The sequence below is a fragment of the Ochotona curzoniae genome, unplaced genomic scaffold (genome assembly GCF_017591425.1).
Source record: "Ochotona curzoniae isolate NIBS_2020 unplaced genomic scaffold, NIBS_Ocur_1.0 scaffold_2476, whole genome shotgun sequence".
NCBI classification, from domain to species: domain Eukaryota; kingdom Metazoa; phylum Chordata; class Mammalia; order Lagomorpha; family Ochotonidae; genus Ochotona; species Ochotona curzoniae.
The window spans coordinates 18,691,633-18,708,202 of NW_024467095.1; the positions used below are offsets into that span (position 1 = coordinate 18,691,633).

Here is a 16,570-nt window from a genome sequence, read left to right on the forward strand (position 1 = left end):
GGCGTCAATGACAGGCTGGTTGTCTGCCATTATCATACAGTACAGACATCAGATGAATGCTAACACTTGTACCCCATGGCACCTGTCACCAACAGCTTCTGACTTCAAGTTTTTGCATTCATCCACAGTCTCAGTTGTTTGGCATCGGCATAAGCAAATATCCCCATTTCTTGAAAACATCCTGCAAGCACTGTGCTAGGCCTGTTCTGTCTAGTCTGGCCTCAGGGAGGTAGGAGTGACTTTGAACTCAACGAGGTAGTAGTGAGTTTGCGCTATAGTGAGGCAGAGAGGTATCATGAACCTAAGACCAAAGAGTGATTAAAGGAAGCATCTGGCCCAAATCACTGGCCACATACAAACAGTTGCCTGGTTCATGTCCAGTTATGAAATAGGCAGACGCCATCCAAATGCTTCATATATGTTTGATATAATAGAGTTCAAGGTAAAAATTTCACTGGATGGAGGGCTCATAGAAAACCACCGGTCCAGATAATAAGGGCTGCTCCTGCTTTGATGATCCAGGGATCTCTGAGATGGCTGCAAGGCCAGCTTACTTTGGCCCTCCTAGGAAGAGAGGGCAGTGGTTAGGCACCTTGAGATATGTCCCAAGGTGGCATCTTCCCCTCTGCTTTTCCCAAAACCTCACCTACTGACCTCGGTGTCCCTGTCCAGGACCCAGGGACTCCGTGAGGGTGGCCAGCCCTGAAGGAGGCTGGAGGCACTTGTTTCTTAGTCCCTGCTGGAGAGCGGAGGCAGCATTTGCTTGGCCCCTGGAAGCTGTTATCTGCACCAAGGGGCGCACAGCCTATTGTTCAGAAACAAACCATACCTTCAGGATTAATAAGCACCAAACAATCACCAAAAAATAAAATAAAATAACCACGGGGGTGGGGGGAACCCGCTAGGAAGTTGTTTGAGTGCTTGGCCTGTACGGCTTCCTTTATTCCCCCCAGCAGTGAGGCAGAGGAAAACTCAAGGTGCCTCCAGTCACAGAGGAGGCTGCAGCCTGGCGGCATAACCAAGTGGGTTCAATGCCGGAGTGTGGCCCCTGTCTCTGTGATCGCCGAGCTCAGTACCTTCCCACCATACCCGGGACCCCTCCACCCCGCCACTCCTGCTGTGTGTGCCCGCGCTGGGTTCAAGATTCTGACCCCTGTTCCTTTGGTAGGGAAAGCCCCCAGCCCGGGCCCCCAATGCCAGGACCCAGGAACTGAGCAGGAAGTACAGGTCCCAGCATGACCAAATGGTGTGCAAGTGCCTTTCTCTGAGCATATCCTACGCGGCGACCATCGGAGGCCTGACCACCATCATCGGCACCTCCACCAGCCTCATCTTCCTGGAGCATTTCAACAAGTAAGTCATCCACTCCGCGTGGGTCAGGCAGGGACCTAGGTGCTTAGGGCTCTAGCAACAAACAAGGCCAGGACAGCTTTTGTCCCCTCGAAGAAAAGAATGAGGTCATTGACACTTCAGTGTGACCAGAGAAAAGCAGGCTTCCACTGCTGGCAGGTTCCACTGCTGGCAGGTTCCACTGAGCAAACTCACCTTGGCCAGAGAAAAGAAGCATCTCCCCAGAGAGGCAGCGATGGAGTAGAAACTGGATGAGGGGTTTGGGGTAAACCAGATGACAGAGTCTGAGTAAACCAGATGACAGGAGCATTTCCAGCTGAGGACAGGGAAGTTGTGAAGTGAGTGAGTGAGCACATGAATGAGAAACAGGGCGAGTGAAAGAAGGCCCAGGCAGGGGATGGGCAGGTCACACAGAGCTTGGCAGGGCCCACAACGGAGGCTGGACTTCATCCAAAAGGCTGTGAGAAACTTCTAACGATTCTAAGCAGGCAGTGGATTGATCACATTCATAGTTTTTGAAAACTCACTCTGGATGAAGAAATGGGACGCGCATTAGAAAGCAGAAAGTGGGCAGCGAGAGGATAACCTGGGACAGCGCTGCCGTCGCCCAGGAGACAAGCTTGGCAGCCTCAGAGGCGGGGAAGGAAAGAACTACAGAGGTCCGAGGAGGACTAGAAAGCGCCTAGCGGAGGGGAAGGCCAAGGCTTAGCCCCACCTCCACGACATCCCCCACACCTGGCTCCTGGCTTCAGCAGCCTGGAGCAACAGAGGGAAAAGATGAGGGATGAGGATAAGTCGGCATGGAAGCTGAACATACCATTGAAGACAGCCTGAATTGCACGTAACTTATCAAAAGCATGGGGTATCAGATGCACCTGCCCTGCAGAGTCATCCTGGAGCCAGGGGAAGGGTGGAGAAGTGAACAGTGCAGAGTAGGGGGTCACAGACGAAGCACACACACAGAAGGCAGACTGTAAAGTGAGGAGGGGACCGTACCAGACAGCAGAGAGACCATCAGATGGCATGCCCCCCGAGGGAGGAGAGAGTTTCAGGACAGAGCCGTATGGGATGACGCAAATGAAGGTTGCACACGACCCCGGTAGACTGGGTGACCTGGAGGTTACCCATAGCCTGGGCTGGAGGAATTGGGTTCAAGTGACAGTGAGATTCCAGTGAGCTGAGGAGTAGGAGGGAGGTGAGGGAACAGGGAGGAGGGAGATAGGATGACGATGAAGCAAGAGAACAAAGGAGACAAGGAGAGGGTCAAGAAGGAGTTGAGCTGGGAGGCATCCTCCCTCTCCTTAGGCCGGAAGTACGTCCTTTGCAAAGGGGACGTTCAGCTTCTTGCTGCAAAGTGGAAGTCCTCCCCTTGCTGACCACCAGCTTCGGCTTCTCCCCGCAGCCAGTACCCCAGCGCGGACGTGGTGAACTTCGGCACCTGGTTCCTCTTCAGCTTCCCCATAGCCCTCATCATGTTGGTGGTCAGCTGGTTCTGGATGCACTGGCTGTTCCTGGGCTGCAAGTGAGTGCCGAGGCCCTGCCGGCCAAGCCCCAGAGGCTCTCCCGGGAACCTGAAGGCCACACATGGGCCCTGGCGGGGAGGGGGTGTTGCAGGAGGGTGGGGGCAGGGCATGCCCCAGGGAGAGCGCAGAGGAACGCAGCCAAAGTCTGGCAGTGCCTTTCTGGACACTCAACATTCCTGACCCCTGCACTTTACTCTCAATTCCACAGCAAAATGTCCCTTTAAATTTTATTTCTTTTACTATCTGAGAGGCAGAGAGAGAAAGAGAGAGAGAGAGGTCTTCCATTCCCCAAATGGCTACAACAGCTGGGGCTGGACCAGGCTAGAGTCAGGAGCCTAGAATTTCCATCCAGATCTGCCACATGAATGGCAAGGATACATGTACTTGTGCCATCTTCCGCTGCTTTCCCAAGCACATGAGCAGGGAGCCGGATCAGAAGCAGAGCAGCCAGGACCTGCTGGCATCACAGGTTGAGGTCCCCTGAAATGCTCTTAATTTCAACTACCCTGGTAGAAGAGCTCGCCAACTCTTGAAAACTCTGAACTGGAAAGCATTTCGTGTCTCTCCAAGCACTCAAGGTGCAGCGACTCTAAGTCTGACTCCAAGCAGGACTGATCTGTGCTAGCAGTCTTTATGGAATATGCTGAGACCCTTCAAGACAGCACGCCGGCTTGTCCTTTCCGGTATTAGTGCTAATATTAATCTGTTTAGCAAACCTTCTCATCATGACCACCTGCTCTGAAATCTGAACAATTTCCAACACTGAAGAGGAAGTTACATAGGCAGCTTTGCTAGTCATCCACGCGATTCCTTATCCCACTAGCGAAGACATGTTGTGTGACGTGGTATTTACTCAGAAACGAGCCTCAAACCAATGTTGGCTGCCTACTTCTACACGCCCGGCATTACTGTTATTACCCAACACCCATTTTCCCCTCTGATAAGCCTTGTCTTTAAACAAATACACACCCATCTGTGATGGCAAACACACCCAGACACGGTACCCAGAACATTGATGCTGCTACTATGTACAAGACCAGTAAATAGAAACAGCGCTTGCAGGCGGCAGGTGTTGTGGTGCAGTGGGTTAAGCCACTGCTGAGGATGCCTGCATCCCATTATGCAAATGCCAGTTTGAGACCTGTCTGCTTCTGATCCAGCTGCCTGCTAGTGCTCCCAGGATGACAGCAGATGGTGCCTTAAGTACTCAAGCCTCTAGCAGCCACATGGAAAATCCAGAGGTAGTTCTGGGCTCTTGGCTTTGGCCTGGCCCAGCAGTAGCTGTTAAGGCCTTTGGGAGAATGAAGCAGTGGATGGAAGATCTCTCTCTCTCTCTCTCTCTCTGGCACTTTACCCTTCAATTAAATTTAAAAAGACTCAAGTCCATTAGTCATATCCCTATACTGATAGGTCAGGAATAGAGCCAAATGGATATACCCAAAAGATGAGGGCAGAAAACTGCTGGGAGGTTGGGTTCTCTCTCTCTCTCTCTCTCTCTCTCTCTCTCTCTCTTTCTCTCTCTCTCTCTCTCTCTCACACACACACACACACACACACGCTGTGTAAATGGGGAGCGGGGAAGGATGGTGGAGCATGTGCGTGAAGGGAAAGAGACTGGGCTAAGGGAGTGGATAAGTGATTCCGCATGTGCTCGCCCGGCCTCAGACGCGGGTTTCATCTGTTCTTTTGCTCATGCTCCCTTCTCAGCTTCAAAGAGACCTGCTCTCTGAGCAAGAAGAAGAAGACCAAAAGGGAAGAGCTGTCGGAGAAGAGGATCCAAGAGGAATATGAAAAGCTGGGAGACATCAGGTACCAAAAAAGAAATAATCACACACACACACACACACACACACACACACACACCCCGTCAGTAGACCATTAGCCAACCCCCAGGGAAGAGGCAATTGGATGCGGGGTCCAGCTGGCCCACACCACAGAGGCCGCCCTTCGCCTTGGCTATGTTCCCAGCACCGTGGGGTGTGTGCCGTAGAGGGGACAGCCAGAGAGGACAGCGGAACAACAGAGCAGGCGTCCTCTGAGCCCCTCCACCCCCAGGCCATCACTCCACACGCGCACTCGGCACTCAGGGCTGCCCCTGCTGGGGTCGCCTCCGGGGAGCTGGCAGTGGGGTGCTGTAGCCAGAGCATAAGGCTGGGGAAAGCCCACACAGAGGGCCGTGACTTCTCTGAGCAGCCCCGCGCCGTCGGTGTCAGCTTGTCCCCAGTGAACCAGCGTCTCACTCGGTGCTGGCTTTCCCCTTGCGCGGATCCACCAGTGTGTCCAGCTTTGACCGGGCAGGGCATTATAGGTATAAACTGCACTTTTTTAAGCTTTAAAATGCAGGACATTTGGCAACATAGAAAATAAATAGTCTTTTATCCTTAGCATACTGATGTTAGCTGTTAACTGGTGTACACCATAGGGCATATTTCCTTTTTTTAAAGATTTATTTGAAAGTCAGAATTAAGAGAGAGAGAGATCTTCCATTGACTGGTTCACTCTCCAAAGGGCTGCATAGCCAGGTCTGGGTCAGACTGGATCCAGGAGCTTGGCACTCCATCAGCATTTCCTATGTCAGTAGCAGAGGCACCAACACTTGGACGGCCTGCTGCAGCTTTCCCGGGGCAATAGCGGGCAGCTGGATTGGAAGCGGAGCAGCCAGGACTCAACACTGTGGACGTCACGGGCAGCTTGACCTGCAGTGCGCAATGCTGACCCCATCATGATGCACTTTTTTATACTTGTTTGAGCAAAATTATGCATATTTTCAGTAAGGTTCAGTCCTCCCACCAGGATCTCCAAGGTGCCCATTCTACCACCCTCACCTTGGGGACTATCTTTTAAATCAATCTTGTAAATGCACGCCATTCTATTCTCATTCCCTTCCCCACCCCGGGTTCCCCCAGTAGCAGGGTTAATAGGGTGTTTGCTGGTGTCACTCACTCTTCTGGACCACCCGTGGTTAAGCAGGGGATCGACTGTGTTTTATTGGGATTCTGAATACAGGGGCTTCCAGAAGCAGAAGGGAAAAAATCCAAAAAAATGTCCCAGTTCCTGGAGTCTTTCTGTTTCGTCTTGTAGCTACCCTGAAATGGTGACTGGATTTTTCTTCATCCTGATGACCGTGCTGTGGTTCACGCGGGAGCCAGGCTTTGTCCCCGGCTGGGATTCTTTGTTTGAAAAGTGAGTGTTCTTATTCCTAAGATCGCCTTCCTCGTGCACATTGTCCTGGCCACGGGCACTGCTGTCCCTTCGGAGACTCAGGGGCAGACACGCAGGCAGGCGGCATTTTGTTCCCTGACAAACAGAAGAAGCCCTCTTTAGGGAAAGCCATGAAGCCGAGTCATGTCCTTGGAGTCCCAGTCTAGGGCTGTGAGGCGAGATCACCACCCAGCCACATGCTCTTGGCCTCATTACATAAGCTCTGGGGACTGCCACCCACCTCAGGACTTTAGTTCCAGGAGGTGGCATAGAAGGTGCCAACTGAAAACAGACCACAGCCGTCAGGTGGCTGTGCCCCTGGGCCAGCCCTGCACACTCCGTGTCCCTGCAGCCACGCTTGTGTCTTTGCTAGGAAAGGCTACCGCACGGATGCCACGGTCTCTGTCTTTCTGGGCTTCCTCCTCTTCCTCATTCCAGCGAAGAAGCCCTGCTTTGGGAAAAAGAAGGAAGGTGAGAGAAGGTTTAAGGGAAGAAGTTGGGGTGGGCTCGAATCAAACAGCGCCCACATCAGAATTTTCCAAGGGAGGCTGCCCTAGACCCTGCAGATTCCCCCCCCTCCCCCCACACACACCCCAAAGAGGAATCACGCCTAAGCAGGTTCCATGTCCACCGGCCATGCCCATCAGCGTTTATTTGGCTCTTTCTCTCCTCTTGGTCTTCAGGGGAGGACAGAGAGCCGCCCTCCACGAAGACAGAGTCCATCATCACGTGGAGAGACTTCCAGAAGACCATGCCCTGGGAGATTGTCATCCTGGTGGGGGGTGGCTACGCCCTAGCTTCAGGTAGCAAGGTAAGCTTTGGGTTCTCTTCTCATGAGCCAAATACTGTCTCAGCAATTCCCTTATTTTTTTTTAAACATGTATTTATTTTACTTGAAAGAGTTACACACACAGAAAGATGTTCCATCTGCCAGAGCTGATCTGATCTGATGCTGGGAGCCAGGAGCTTCTCCTGGGTCTCCCACATTGGGTGCAGGGGCCCAAGGCTTTAGGCCATCCTTCTCTGCTGTCCCAGGCCACTAGCAGGAAGTTGGACCAGAAATGGAGCAGCTGGGATTTGAACCAGTGTGCATATGGGATGCTGGCACTGCAGGCAGAAGTTTAGCTTGATACGGCACTGCTCTAGCCCTACCTAAAGAGTCCTTACAGCCCTGGGAGGGAAGGGTGAAGGAACCAAGGCCGAAGCAGTGGTCACCAAGTTCCTGGAACAGGCATAGAACAGATGTGCCTTCTCACCCACTGCTTCTGAGCACTGCTGGGCAGCTGTGGATCAGCTGGGCCACAGGACCACGTGGGCACTTGCACATCACTGCAGGCCTCAGGTAGCAGGCTTACTGCAGGTTCTGCAGCCCTCATCCTTCTGGCACGAGCGATGGAGACAGGGCTGTTAGGGCCATAGCCATTCCAGATGAATCGTCCAAATTCATGCATTAAGAATCTTGGCTGAAGTTGATTAAAATGCTTGTTGATTTTCTGCTTGGGAGCATGTGGGATGAGATGGAAGGGAAATAACTGAACTTCCTAAACTGTCAGGAAATGATGCAACAGGTCAGGGTTCAGATGGTCTCTCCCTGCACCTTATTCATGAACCCATTCCAAACAGGGTTCATTGTTGATTGTCTTTCCTCACTGGACCAAATACAGTGTGCATAATCAAGACAAGGGCTCAGCTTCTATCCCGGGAAGCCTGGAGGATCCTGGCTCCCATCACCTAGCCAAAATGAGAGGCCCCGAGTGTCCTGCTGGCTGCGGTTCATCTGGTGCAGGCCACGCCCTGTACAGGGAACAAGACTCGTGGTTGTTTTTCTCTAACCTGGATCTTCTGTATGAACACCCTTCCCTTGACAGAAGTTATTAAAGTAACAAAAAATTGCTAGATCTTTGTATGCTACCAAAATTCCTGAACTCTTTTGTTTTTCATAGAACTAGTGACTCCTTATCCTCAAAATGTTTCTTAAAAAATTAAGACCTCCCTACATTGCGGGTTTTTTTTTTTTTTCATAATCCTGTAGTCGAATTTAGTAGTTTATTTCAAATAACAGTATAAAGTGATTCTGCGGGAAAAATCATTACCATTGCATTATTCCACTTTATTTACAAGTATAATATAGATTCCATGGTAGAGAAAATCGGCTCTTTTAGAAAATTCCTCGTTTCCACTCTGCTGATGGCTTTTCCTCCCCCATCCGTCCAGTGAGCTGGGTTGTTGAAAGAAGGAACAATTACAGAGTTCCTATAGGCCTTCAGGCTCGGTACCAACCGTTAATTGCTGCTGTTTCCACATACTGGGTAACTCACAGTCCGTTGAAAGGAAAAAAAGAAAAAGGAAGAAACATTCTCCAAGGTGAAATGGTTACAACAGAAAGAATGGCTTTGGTCGCCAGCCGTCTACCGGCTTCCCAAGAGGTGGCCAGAGTAGCACAGAGATCAAATGCGTTTTTGATGGACTTGGAAAAGTAGAGAAAAAGTAGCCTGCTGACAGTGTGGTGAGGGCTCACGTTAACAGCAAAATGTGAAGAGCGGGATTGACGGCGTCGGGGTCTAGGATGCCTCGCCTTCTGCCCCTTCTCTCCTTTTCTTCATTTGTCATCTCTGGGATATCATGGGAAGTCAGAAGGGGGAAGGAAGAAAGGGATGCAGGGAGAACTCATTTGGCAACCTGTTTTTTTGGTTTGTTTTTTTTTTTTAAACACAAGAATTCAACAGTGTCACTCACTTGTCAGGGACGGGCTCCATTGGCAGAGGAACATCTTTCACCCAAATGTGTTATTCCAAATGGGAATATTCATGTGTTTGAGTGCATATGTAAATGTTCTCTGTGGAGAAGGTTCAGCATGGCCAACAGGCCTTCTTTTTTCTTTTTCTTTTTCTTTTTTTTTTTAAGATTTATTTTTTTTTTCAATGCTTCACTCCCCAAATGGCCACAACTGCCAGAGCCAAGGCACTCCAAGGCCAGGAGCCAGGAGCCTCCTACAGGTTTCCCACACTGGTGAGGGGTCTCAAACCCTTGGGCCATCCTCCACTGTTCTCCCAGGCTATAAGCAGGGAGCTGGATCAGAAGGGGAGCAGCCGGGACCAGAACCAGCGGTGTTGGGAGGCCAGCGCTTAAAGTGGAAGATTCGACAGTAGAGCCATTGTCCTGGTCCCGCATATACCTTCTTAAGTTGAATCTTCAAAGTGCTCTAGCAGAGATTTGAAACTAAAATAGGTTGTTAACAGAATGACAATGCTACATGCCAGTAAGACAGCGCCTTCCACACTAGCCTTCCACACTATGGACATTTAATCCTCTCTCCTTTATTACCTCTAGAAAGCTTCCAGTGTTCAGCCCTGCCCATTTATCCCCAAGAAAAAATTACGGAAGACCACGGTTTTTCAAACATGTTGATCATTTTTTTTTCCTTTTCTTGGGTGATGAAGAGAAAAAGAATTGCAAATCAGATCACAAGATTCCACTGTGTGAAGTGCATTGTTGAGTTCACACAGAGTAAGGAGAGACAATGAGATTGAAGTTGAGGAGTAAAGATCGCCAACCCCTGCCCACACATCAAAGCTCTACTGGCGCTCATGGCTGTCGGGGGCAGGGGGTCTCCATGCCCCACGATGACTCAGTGACCAGGAAACCCCAAATCTGAACATGGTGCAGCAATCAGAAAAAATCTTCCAGACTACACAAACAATCCAACCAGGAACAAAAACCTTCCCTCCTCCCAGTCACCCCTTCCAGTTGGCATCCCTGGCCTTCTGGGCATTCTAGTTGCTCTGTTTCTCCGCCCTCCGTCTCAGCCACACCTCCTCTTCCTGCAGAGTTCCGGTCTCTCCACATGGATTGGGCACCAGATGTTGGCCTTGAGCAGCCTCCCACCATGGGCTGTCACGCTGCTGGCCTGTATCCTGGTGTCCATTGTCACAGAATTTGTGAGCAATCCAGCCACCATCACCATCTTCCTACCCATCCTGTGCAGCCTGGTGAGTAGCGCAGCAACGCCTAGGGGTCCGCACAGGTTTCCCAGGGGCCTGCAGTGGCCGGCCTGCCCTCCATGCCTTGGCTTCTCCTCCAGCCACTGAATTTCCCAATAGCCACAGATAAATAAAAAGACATGTGAGCGAGTCATAGCAGGAGTTCTAGAACACTCTTTTTTTTTTTTCAGAACTAGCTCAGGGACAGCCCTGAGCAGAAACAAAAGTATAGACAACATGTCTTTAAAATGCTCAGATTCCGGGTCCGCGCATACATCAAGATCTTTCTCTCCTGAGATCAGACCTCACGGGGGTGGGAGGGCGAAGAGGTAGCCACATCGCTGAGACTAGAACCACAGTTCTCACGGCACCACTGCTCAGAGTGCATTTCATTACTCCAGGAGTTTCTGAGGACTGGGAGCAAGGTCAGCCCCGTCCCAAGGCCTCAGACCCATGCTAGGAATGGAATAGGGGAGGGCAACAACCACCAGATGTTGGCCTGGCCAAGCAGACCCAAAGGCAAGGCACCTGTCCCAAGGCTGCATTTGTCCCAGTCTACAACGAGAAACCTAGGAAATACAGATGCCTCCCCACCACCACCTCCGCCTAACCTCTTCATTCATGGCTCACATGTCTCCAACGTCTACCCTGCCGCCATCTTGTTTGTGTGAGCGTGGCAGTACAATTTGTTACAACTTGGCAACACTGAGCATAGGCCATGAGTTCAAATCCCACTTAAGGCAATTATCTTCCCTGGGGCTGGGATGAGAAAACAGAGCCTTGGTGCTGTACCCTCGAGGTCAGAGATCCCTAGCTCCATCAGAGCAGCTTGTTCTTGAGATGCTGAAGGATTCCTCAGCTTAAGAAAAAAAAAAAAAGGCTTAAATAGCACCCAGAGGGGCCAGCACGGTACTGTGACAGGTTAATCCCCCACCTGCGGCATTGGCATGGTGTATGGACACTGGTTCGTGTCACAGCTGCTCCACTTCTGATCCAGCTCCCTGCTCGTGGAAAGCAGCGGAGGACGGTCCAAGCCATTGGGACCCTGCACCCTTGTAGGAGATCTGGAAGAGGGTGCCGGCTTCTGGCTTCAGACGGGCTCAGCTCTGGCTGTCGTGCTCTGTCTCTCCCTCCCCGTGACTCTTTCAAGTCAAAATAAATAAATCTTACAAAAAAAAAAAAAGTACCCAAAACCCAACATCATACCTAAGCAGCATCCCAAAGCTTTGAGTGGACAGGGTGAGGGCGGGTAAGCAGCGCCAGCCCCTGCACTGCCTAAGGCACTGGACGCTCCAAGGGCAGAGGCCTCATGACACCTAGCACATGCTGTCCAGCTGAGTCAGTACCAAGCCATCGCTTATAGCACACGCATAGGGTTAGCGTGGGAACTGCAAGGCCACGGTCCATGTTAACGTTGGTGTGAATTCTCTCTCCTAGTCGGAAACGCTGCACATGAACCCTCTCTACACCCTAATCCCGGTCACCATGTGCATCTCCTTCGCAGTGATGCTGCCTGTGGGCAATCCTCCCAATGCCATTGTCTACAGCTACGGGCACTGCCAGATCAAGGACATGGTGAGTGGCGGCTGCCTCTGCCTGCCTGCCTGCCTGGGCAGGGAAGAACGGCTGCCCAGCCACCTCCTGGAGCTGTATACCTGATCTATCAACAATGTCTCGTGTTGTTACAAATGCTGGTGCCTATCAAAGGGTTTTTGCTTGGTCCCTAAAGAAAAGCAGCAGTATGTTCTCTCCAACCCTCAAGAAGAATAAGGTGGGGATACAGAAAGAGAGGTTGGGAACACACCAGAATGAGGTCCTGCTCCAGAAGGCATGAGCTGCAAAGGTGTTTGTTTCTTGCTTGGATTGTAGGGATGTTCACTCCAGCAGCTATTGTCTTATTTATCACAAAAGTAGAAGAAATCGCATGAACCTTGGGAGGGAAGTATCTTGTGTCTACTGAATGCTTGTGCTCATCCTTCCCCTGAAGCAACAGTGGCAAATGAAACCATCGCAATCTGCTTCTTCATTCTTAGCAGGACTCAGAAAAGATGGTTGGGAGTGGGCTTCTCGAGGTTGACTTGAGTAGCGCGTCTAGCCAACCCCGCCTCTCCTTCCCCTGCCTAAAGCCTGTCTGGCTTCTTAAGGTGCAGGATTAGTGGAGGTTGGGAAGAGGAGGTTAGCAGATAGACATTATGGAGGCCCATCTTAGTATGGCCGATTCAGGCCCATGCAGAGTTTCACGAGCGAGATCACACCTGTTCTAAGCAGCCTGACTATCTCGGAGGACAGCATCTCCTTCCCACCATTCAACCTGCTCACCTACGTCATTAACGCTCCTTCAGGATAGACGGCCGTCAGCCCTCACTCCCCTTGACTTACAGCCTAACCCTCAGTCTGCTCACCCTGAGCGTGGCCCCGGTCGTAAGGCCTCACCGTTCACCTTATTACCTTTATACTGGAATCTAAACAATTAGAGATAGTCGTTTCCAAAGTCATTGGATAATAATGAGCTACCTCTGGTTCTAGTGCCACTGTGGGCACCAACTGAACACATTCTGTTTCCTCAACTGATGTGTGAGGAGGTTCAACCAGACTGTTTGAAGTCCTTTCTGCTCTAAAGGATGTCACTTCAGCTCCCCCGGAACCCAGCCCTCCCACCTGCCGCATGGCAGGAACATAGGCACAGGTGTACTCACGAGCCTGGGAGAATTTCCCAGCATCCATTTTCTCTTGCAAGTTTCCCATCTTCGTGCCAGCGAGTGAGCTTGTCTGGGCTATGTGCTACATGCATGATCACTTCCTGGAAGGATGTCAGCGGCTCTGATTGTACACACTTTTCCATCTGGCCCCGGCTCTGCCCTCTCACCGTCCCTCACCCCCACTTCAGTTTGGGTCCATGCCACAGCAAAACTGAAAGGTGTTTGAGTTGAGATGTGATTCTCTACCTCACTTAGCAAGCCTGTGCCACCTGCCAGTGGACAGTGTGCACACAGCGGCTGATCTGTTCCCCCAGGTGAGCTCAAAGTGAGCTGCTTCCATGAGCTGTACCCGGGGTGGGGGGGAGCCAAGAAAATGATAACAATGGCAAAAGCTTCATACAATAGAACCCCTCTTATAAGCTCCCGTGTGTATTGGGATCTAAGAGAAGTCCCTGCTTTGAAGAGATCTGTTTAATTTTAGCACATTTCCCAATTATTTAGCTGTCAAAATAACCCAACATCCCCCAGATCCGGTACTGTCTGAGCTTACAGAGTATTGCATTCAAGAAGTGGCAACGATTCTAATCGCTCTCTCCTTACCTTTCCAGTACTTCCAGTCCTGTGCCACCCAGAAAACATGAGTCAGAAGCGCACACTAGACAGCAACTGGAACGGATGAGGGCCTAGGAGGTGGAGCACAGCTCAGGCTGGTGCTCCAGGCAGGGAGAGCCCAGGGTCCTGTGCTGCTGCTTGGCTGGTGACCACGGTGTGCCAATTTGTGTCTTGCAGGTGAAAGCTGGCCTGGGAGTCAACGTCATTGGCCTGGTGATAGTGATGGTGGCCATCAACACTTGGGGAGTTAGCCTCTTCCAACTGGACACTTTTCCAGCCTGGGCTAAGGTCGGTAATATCACTGATCAGGCCTAACGCAAGTGGACAAAAGGGCCAGATCCATGGAGCTGCACTGGGAAGAAAACCTCCAGGAACCCCACACTGAGGGAACTCTCCAGCAACAGTAGGCGCCATCATCTGCCATCTCGGGCGGAGTACAGGTGGCCCTCAGCAAGCACACACAGGCTTGGCACTGGTGTCTTCGCTTCCTGTCTTCCCTAGCTCCGTAGAAAACAGAAACTCTTCTGACTTCCTTCAGTCTTTCTAAATCAGTTCTGAAAACAAGGAAGCCTGTCCCCGCTGCCCATCAGAGGCTGAGTAGGCCTCACAAACTGACCAGCTCCCCTCTTTGATGTTCTCAGCACCCTCTTAGGAGTTAAAGAGCTAGCCAAGGCATCTCACCCAGAGAGGGAGACCAATGGCGTCTCTTTTTTGCGGCGGGGAAAGCTCGCCCAGCACGTGAGGGGTCTCCAAGATTTGTATCCTAAGTTCCTCCCAGGAAGACCATTTCTAGTAGATCGCTTTCTTGAAAATCAATCCCCTTATCATTAATGTGATTCCCTTAGTAACATCCCTCTCCGATGGCTCCCCTTGAGCAGGACACCAAATTCCTGTAAATAAAGAACATTCCCCTCCACAAAGAGGTCAGGGGCATTCCCTTTATCAAATGAATAGGAGGTGGACAAAGACGACACGTTGAGAGGAGCTTTCCTGTCATCGCCAACCCCAACGCCAGCGTGCGGAGGGCAAACGTCCCTGCCTTGTTTGTGAGTGTGCAGCCATGATTAAAACCATGGCTCTACTGTGCACGGCAGATTGGTTTGTGTCTAGGCTCAATGGGTGCTTTATCCTTGATGAGTCACAACCCTAGGCATTATGCAAAGATCTAAACCCAGTGGTCACTTCCTACGTGTCAATGGACCCTCGGAGGAGAGTGAAGCTTTCTACTGCATAGTAAGCTGTAACTGTTCAACGTTTCCCACGAGGAAGATCATCCCAGGAGTCAAGGCCTGCCCCTTCCTCTTGAAGACCACGCCATTTCCTCCAGGAGACGCCTGGATAGTTCTCAATCCCTCCTGTTGGTTGGCATCATGCTTTGCTGATTTCTACCACCAGCTGGTTGCTGATGCATCTTACAGGACAAACAATCCCTCGGGGGCTTACTGCATTGTTTTGGTTATGTTACTATTGATAGCCAAATAAAATTTTCCCACAATTTATCTATAAAATCACTCCCTGAGTTTAATAAGTGCCTTGTAAAAATATCTTTTAAAGATTTGCTTATTTTTATTGGAAAGTCAGATATACAGAGGAAGAGAAACAGAGAGGAAGATCCTCCATCCATTGATTCACTCCCCAAGCAGCCGCAACAGCCAGAGCTGTGCCAATCTGTAGCCAGGAGCCCAGAGCCTCCTCCAGGTCTCCTACGCGGGTACAGGGTCCCAAGGCTGCTTTCCCAGGCCACAAGCAGGGAGCTGGATGGGAAGCAGGGCCGTCAGGATTAGAACCAGAGTAAGCCCATATGGATGCCTGCATACAAGTCCAGGACTTTAGCTGCTAGACTACCACACCAGGTCCTAAAATTTCTTTCTAGTGAACATTCACTCTTTAGCCATAGAATGTGACTGGGTTTAACCAAGAAGACTGCAGCTGTCCGTTTACGTACTTGGTCATTTACGATAGGAAGGTTATGAGATGTAAGCAGTGAGAAGCTGACTCTGTGTTAGGTGGAGCCGGGGTCCTGGCCACCGTTCAGCTTAGAGCCTAAAGGCAAAGCAGCTCCCTCCACGCGTGCAGACAGCAGCGTGGAAAGCCTACTGCTTCCAGCCCAGGCTCCAGACTGCTCTCAGAACAGCTCTGTTTTTTCCCAAAAGTCAGACATGCAGGCAAACAAGACTGAGCAGTCCAGTGACAAGAAATAGCAGACATGATTCATGGCTCCAAGTCACGTGCTGCCACTCTATAAGTAGTCTTACCCTGCTTAGTAGCTTTGTGTCTTGCCAGCAGACAATGGGAATTCTCATCTTGTCATATCGTACTGTATGGATGCAAAAGCAGTACCTGAGCACCTCAGACGAGCCAGCTCCTTTTACAGAGAATGAAGCTGACAGCCCGAACACTAACTACTACTGTGCTCATATCTTAGTCTCAAGTCAGCATGAATCAAATGTGCTTAGTTAAAATTGCCTTTAAGTCACCCATAGAGTACATGGTAAATACTCTAATTAGTGTTTACACGTTAGAGAGAATCTGGTTTTCTTTCAGTACTAGATTGCTGGCTCTTCAGCTGAACCCCAAGTGAAGTGTGAAGGAGAAGCTGCCCTCTCTGCAGGCTCCACCAAATGTGGATCAAAAATATATGGGGTGTATGTGGGAGGAGCCAGTGTTGAACATGGTCAAACCTTTCTTCTTGACCGGCATTTACACTACAGTAGGAATTACAGGCAACCTAGAAATGGCCTAAGGTACAAGGGAACATGTGTATTGGTTACATGCAAGTATGCCCTTTCATATAAGGGATTGAGCATCTGCAGATTTCACCGTCACAAGGGTGCTAGAACCCTTGTGTTCTCCATGGGTACCATCAGAACACTAAATTTGGCTTCGTGTCTGGGGACCACATCATTTCGGAGGTGTCACATAACACTAGACTCACTCTCAACTTCGCAAGATGCTCGAGTCATCACAGCCCGTGGAGCACCGAGAGCACCTGGGGACACAGACAGCCAGCTCGCGTGTGCCCACTGAAGGAGCACGGCCAGCTGCCAGCGCTGCTTCGACGGCAGCTCCCTTGTCCCCGGCATGGCCAGCTGCACTGCATCCCCGCGGCAGCCCAGGACTCGGGTTTGGCCATGCCCCACCCTGGGCACTTCTCACAAAATTTCACCCTTTTTCCTTCCCAAACATGCCACACATTAAGTCTTTA

The 16,570-nt window shown here is 50.8% G+C and overlaps 1 protein-coding gene across 2 annotated transcripts in view; it reads left to right on the forward strand.

Annotated features, from left to right (window-relative positions):
* Positions 1-13,730, forward strand: part of SLC13A4 (solute carrier family 13 member 4) — a 35,800-nt gene extending 22,070 nt beyond the window's left edge. Inside the window, exons 8-16 of one of the 2 annotated variants that reach the window (XM_041002064.1) lie at positions 1,169-1,353; positions 2,753-2,872; positions 4,581-4,682; positions 5,955-6,056; positions 6,448-6,575; positions 6,791-6,885; positions 9,902-10,063; positions 11,492-11,629; positions 13,543-13,730. In XM_041002064.1, the coding sequence (XP_040857998.1) occupies positions 1,169-1,353; positions 2,753-2,872; positions 4,581-4,682; positions 5,955-6,056; positions 6,448-6,575; positions 6,791-6,885; positions 9,902-10,063; positions 11,492-11,629; positions 13,543-13,680 (1,170 nt within the window). In that variant the 3' untranslated portion in view covers positions 13,681-13,730. Of the gene's footprint in view, positions 1-1,168; positions 1,354-2,752; positions 2,873-4,580; positions 4,683-5,954; positions 6,057-6,447; positions 6,576-6,757; positions 6,886-9,901; positions 10,064-11,491; positions 11,630-13,542 lie in introns of both variants that reach the window. The other variant, XM_041002063.1, reaches the window with a different exon arrangement.
* Positions 13,731-16,570: the final 2,840 nt, after the last annotated feature.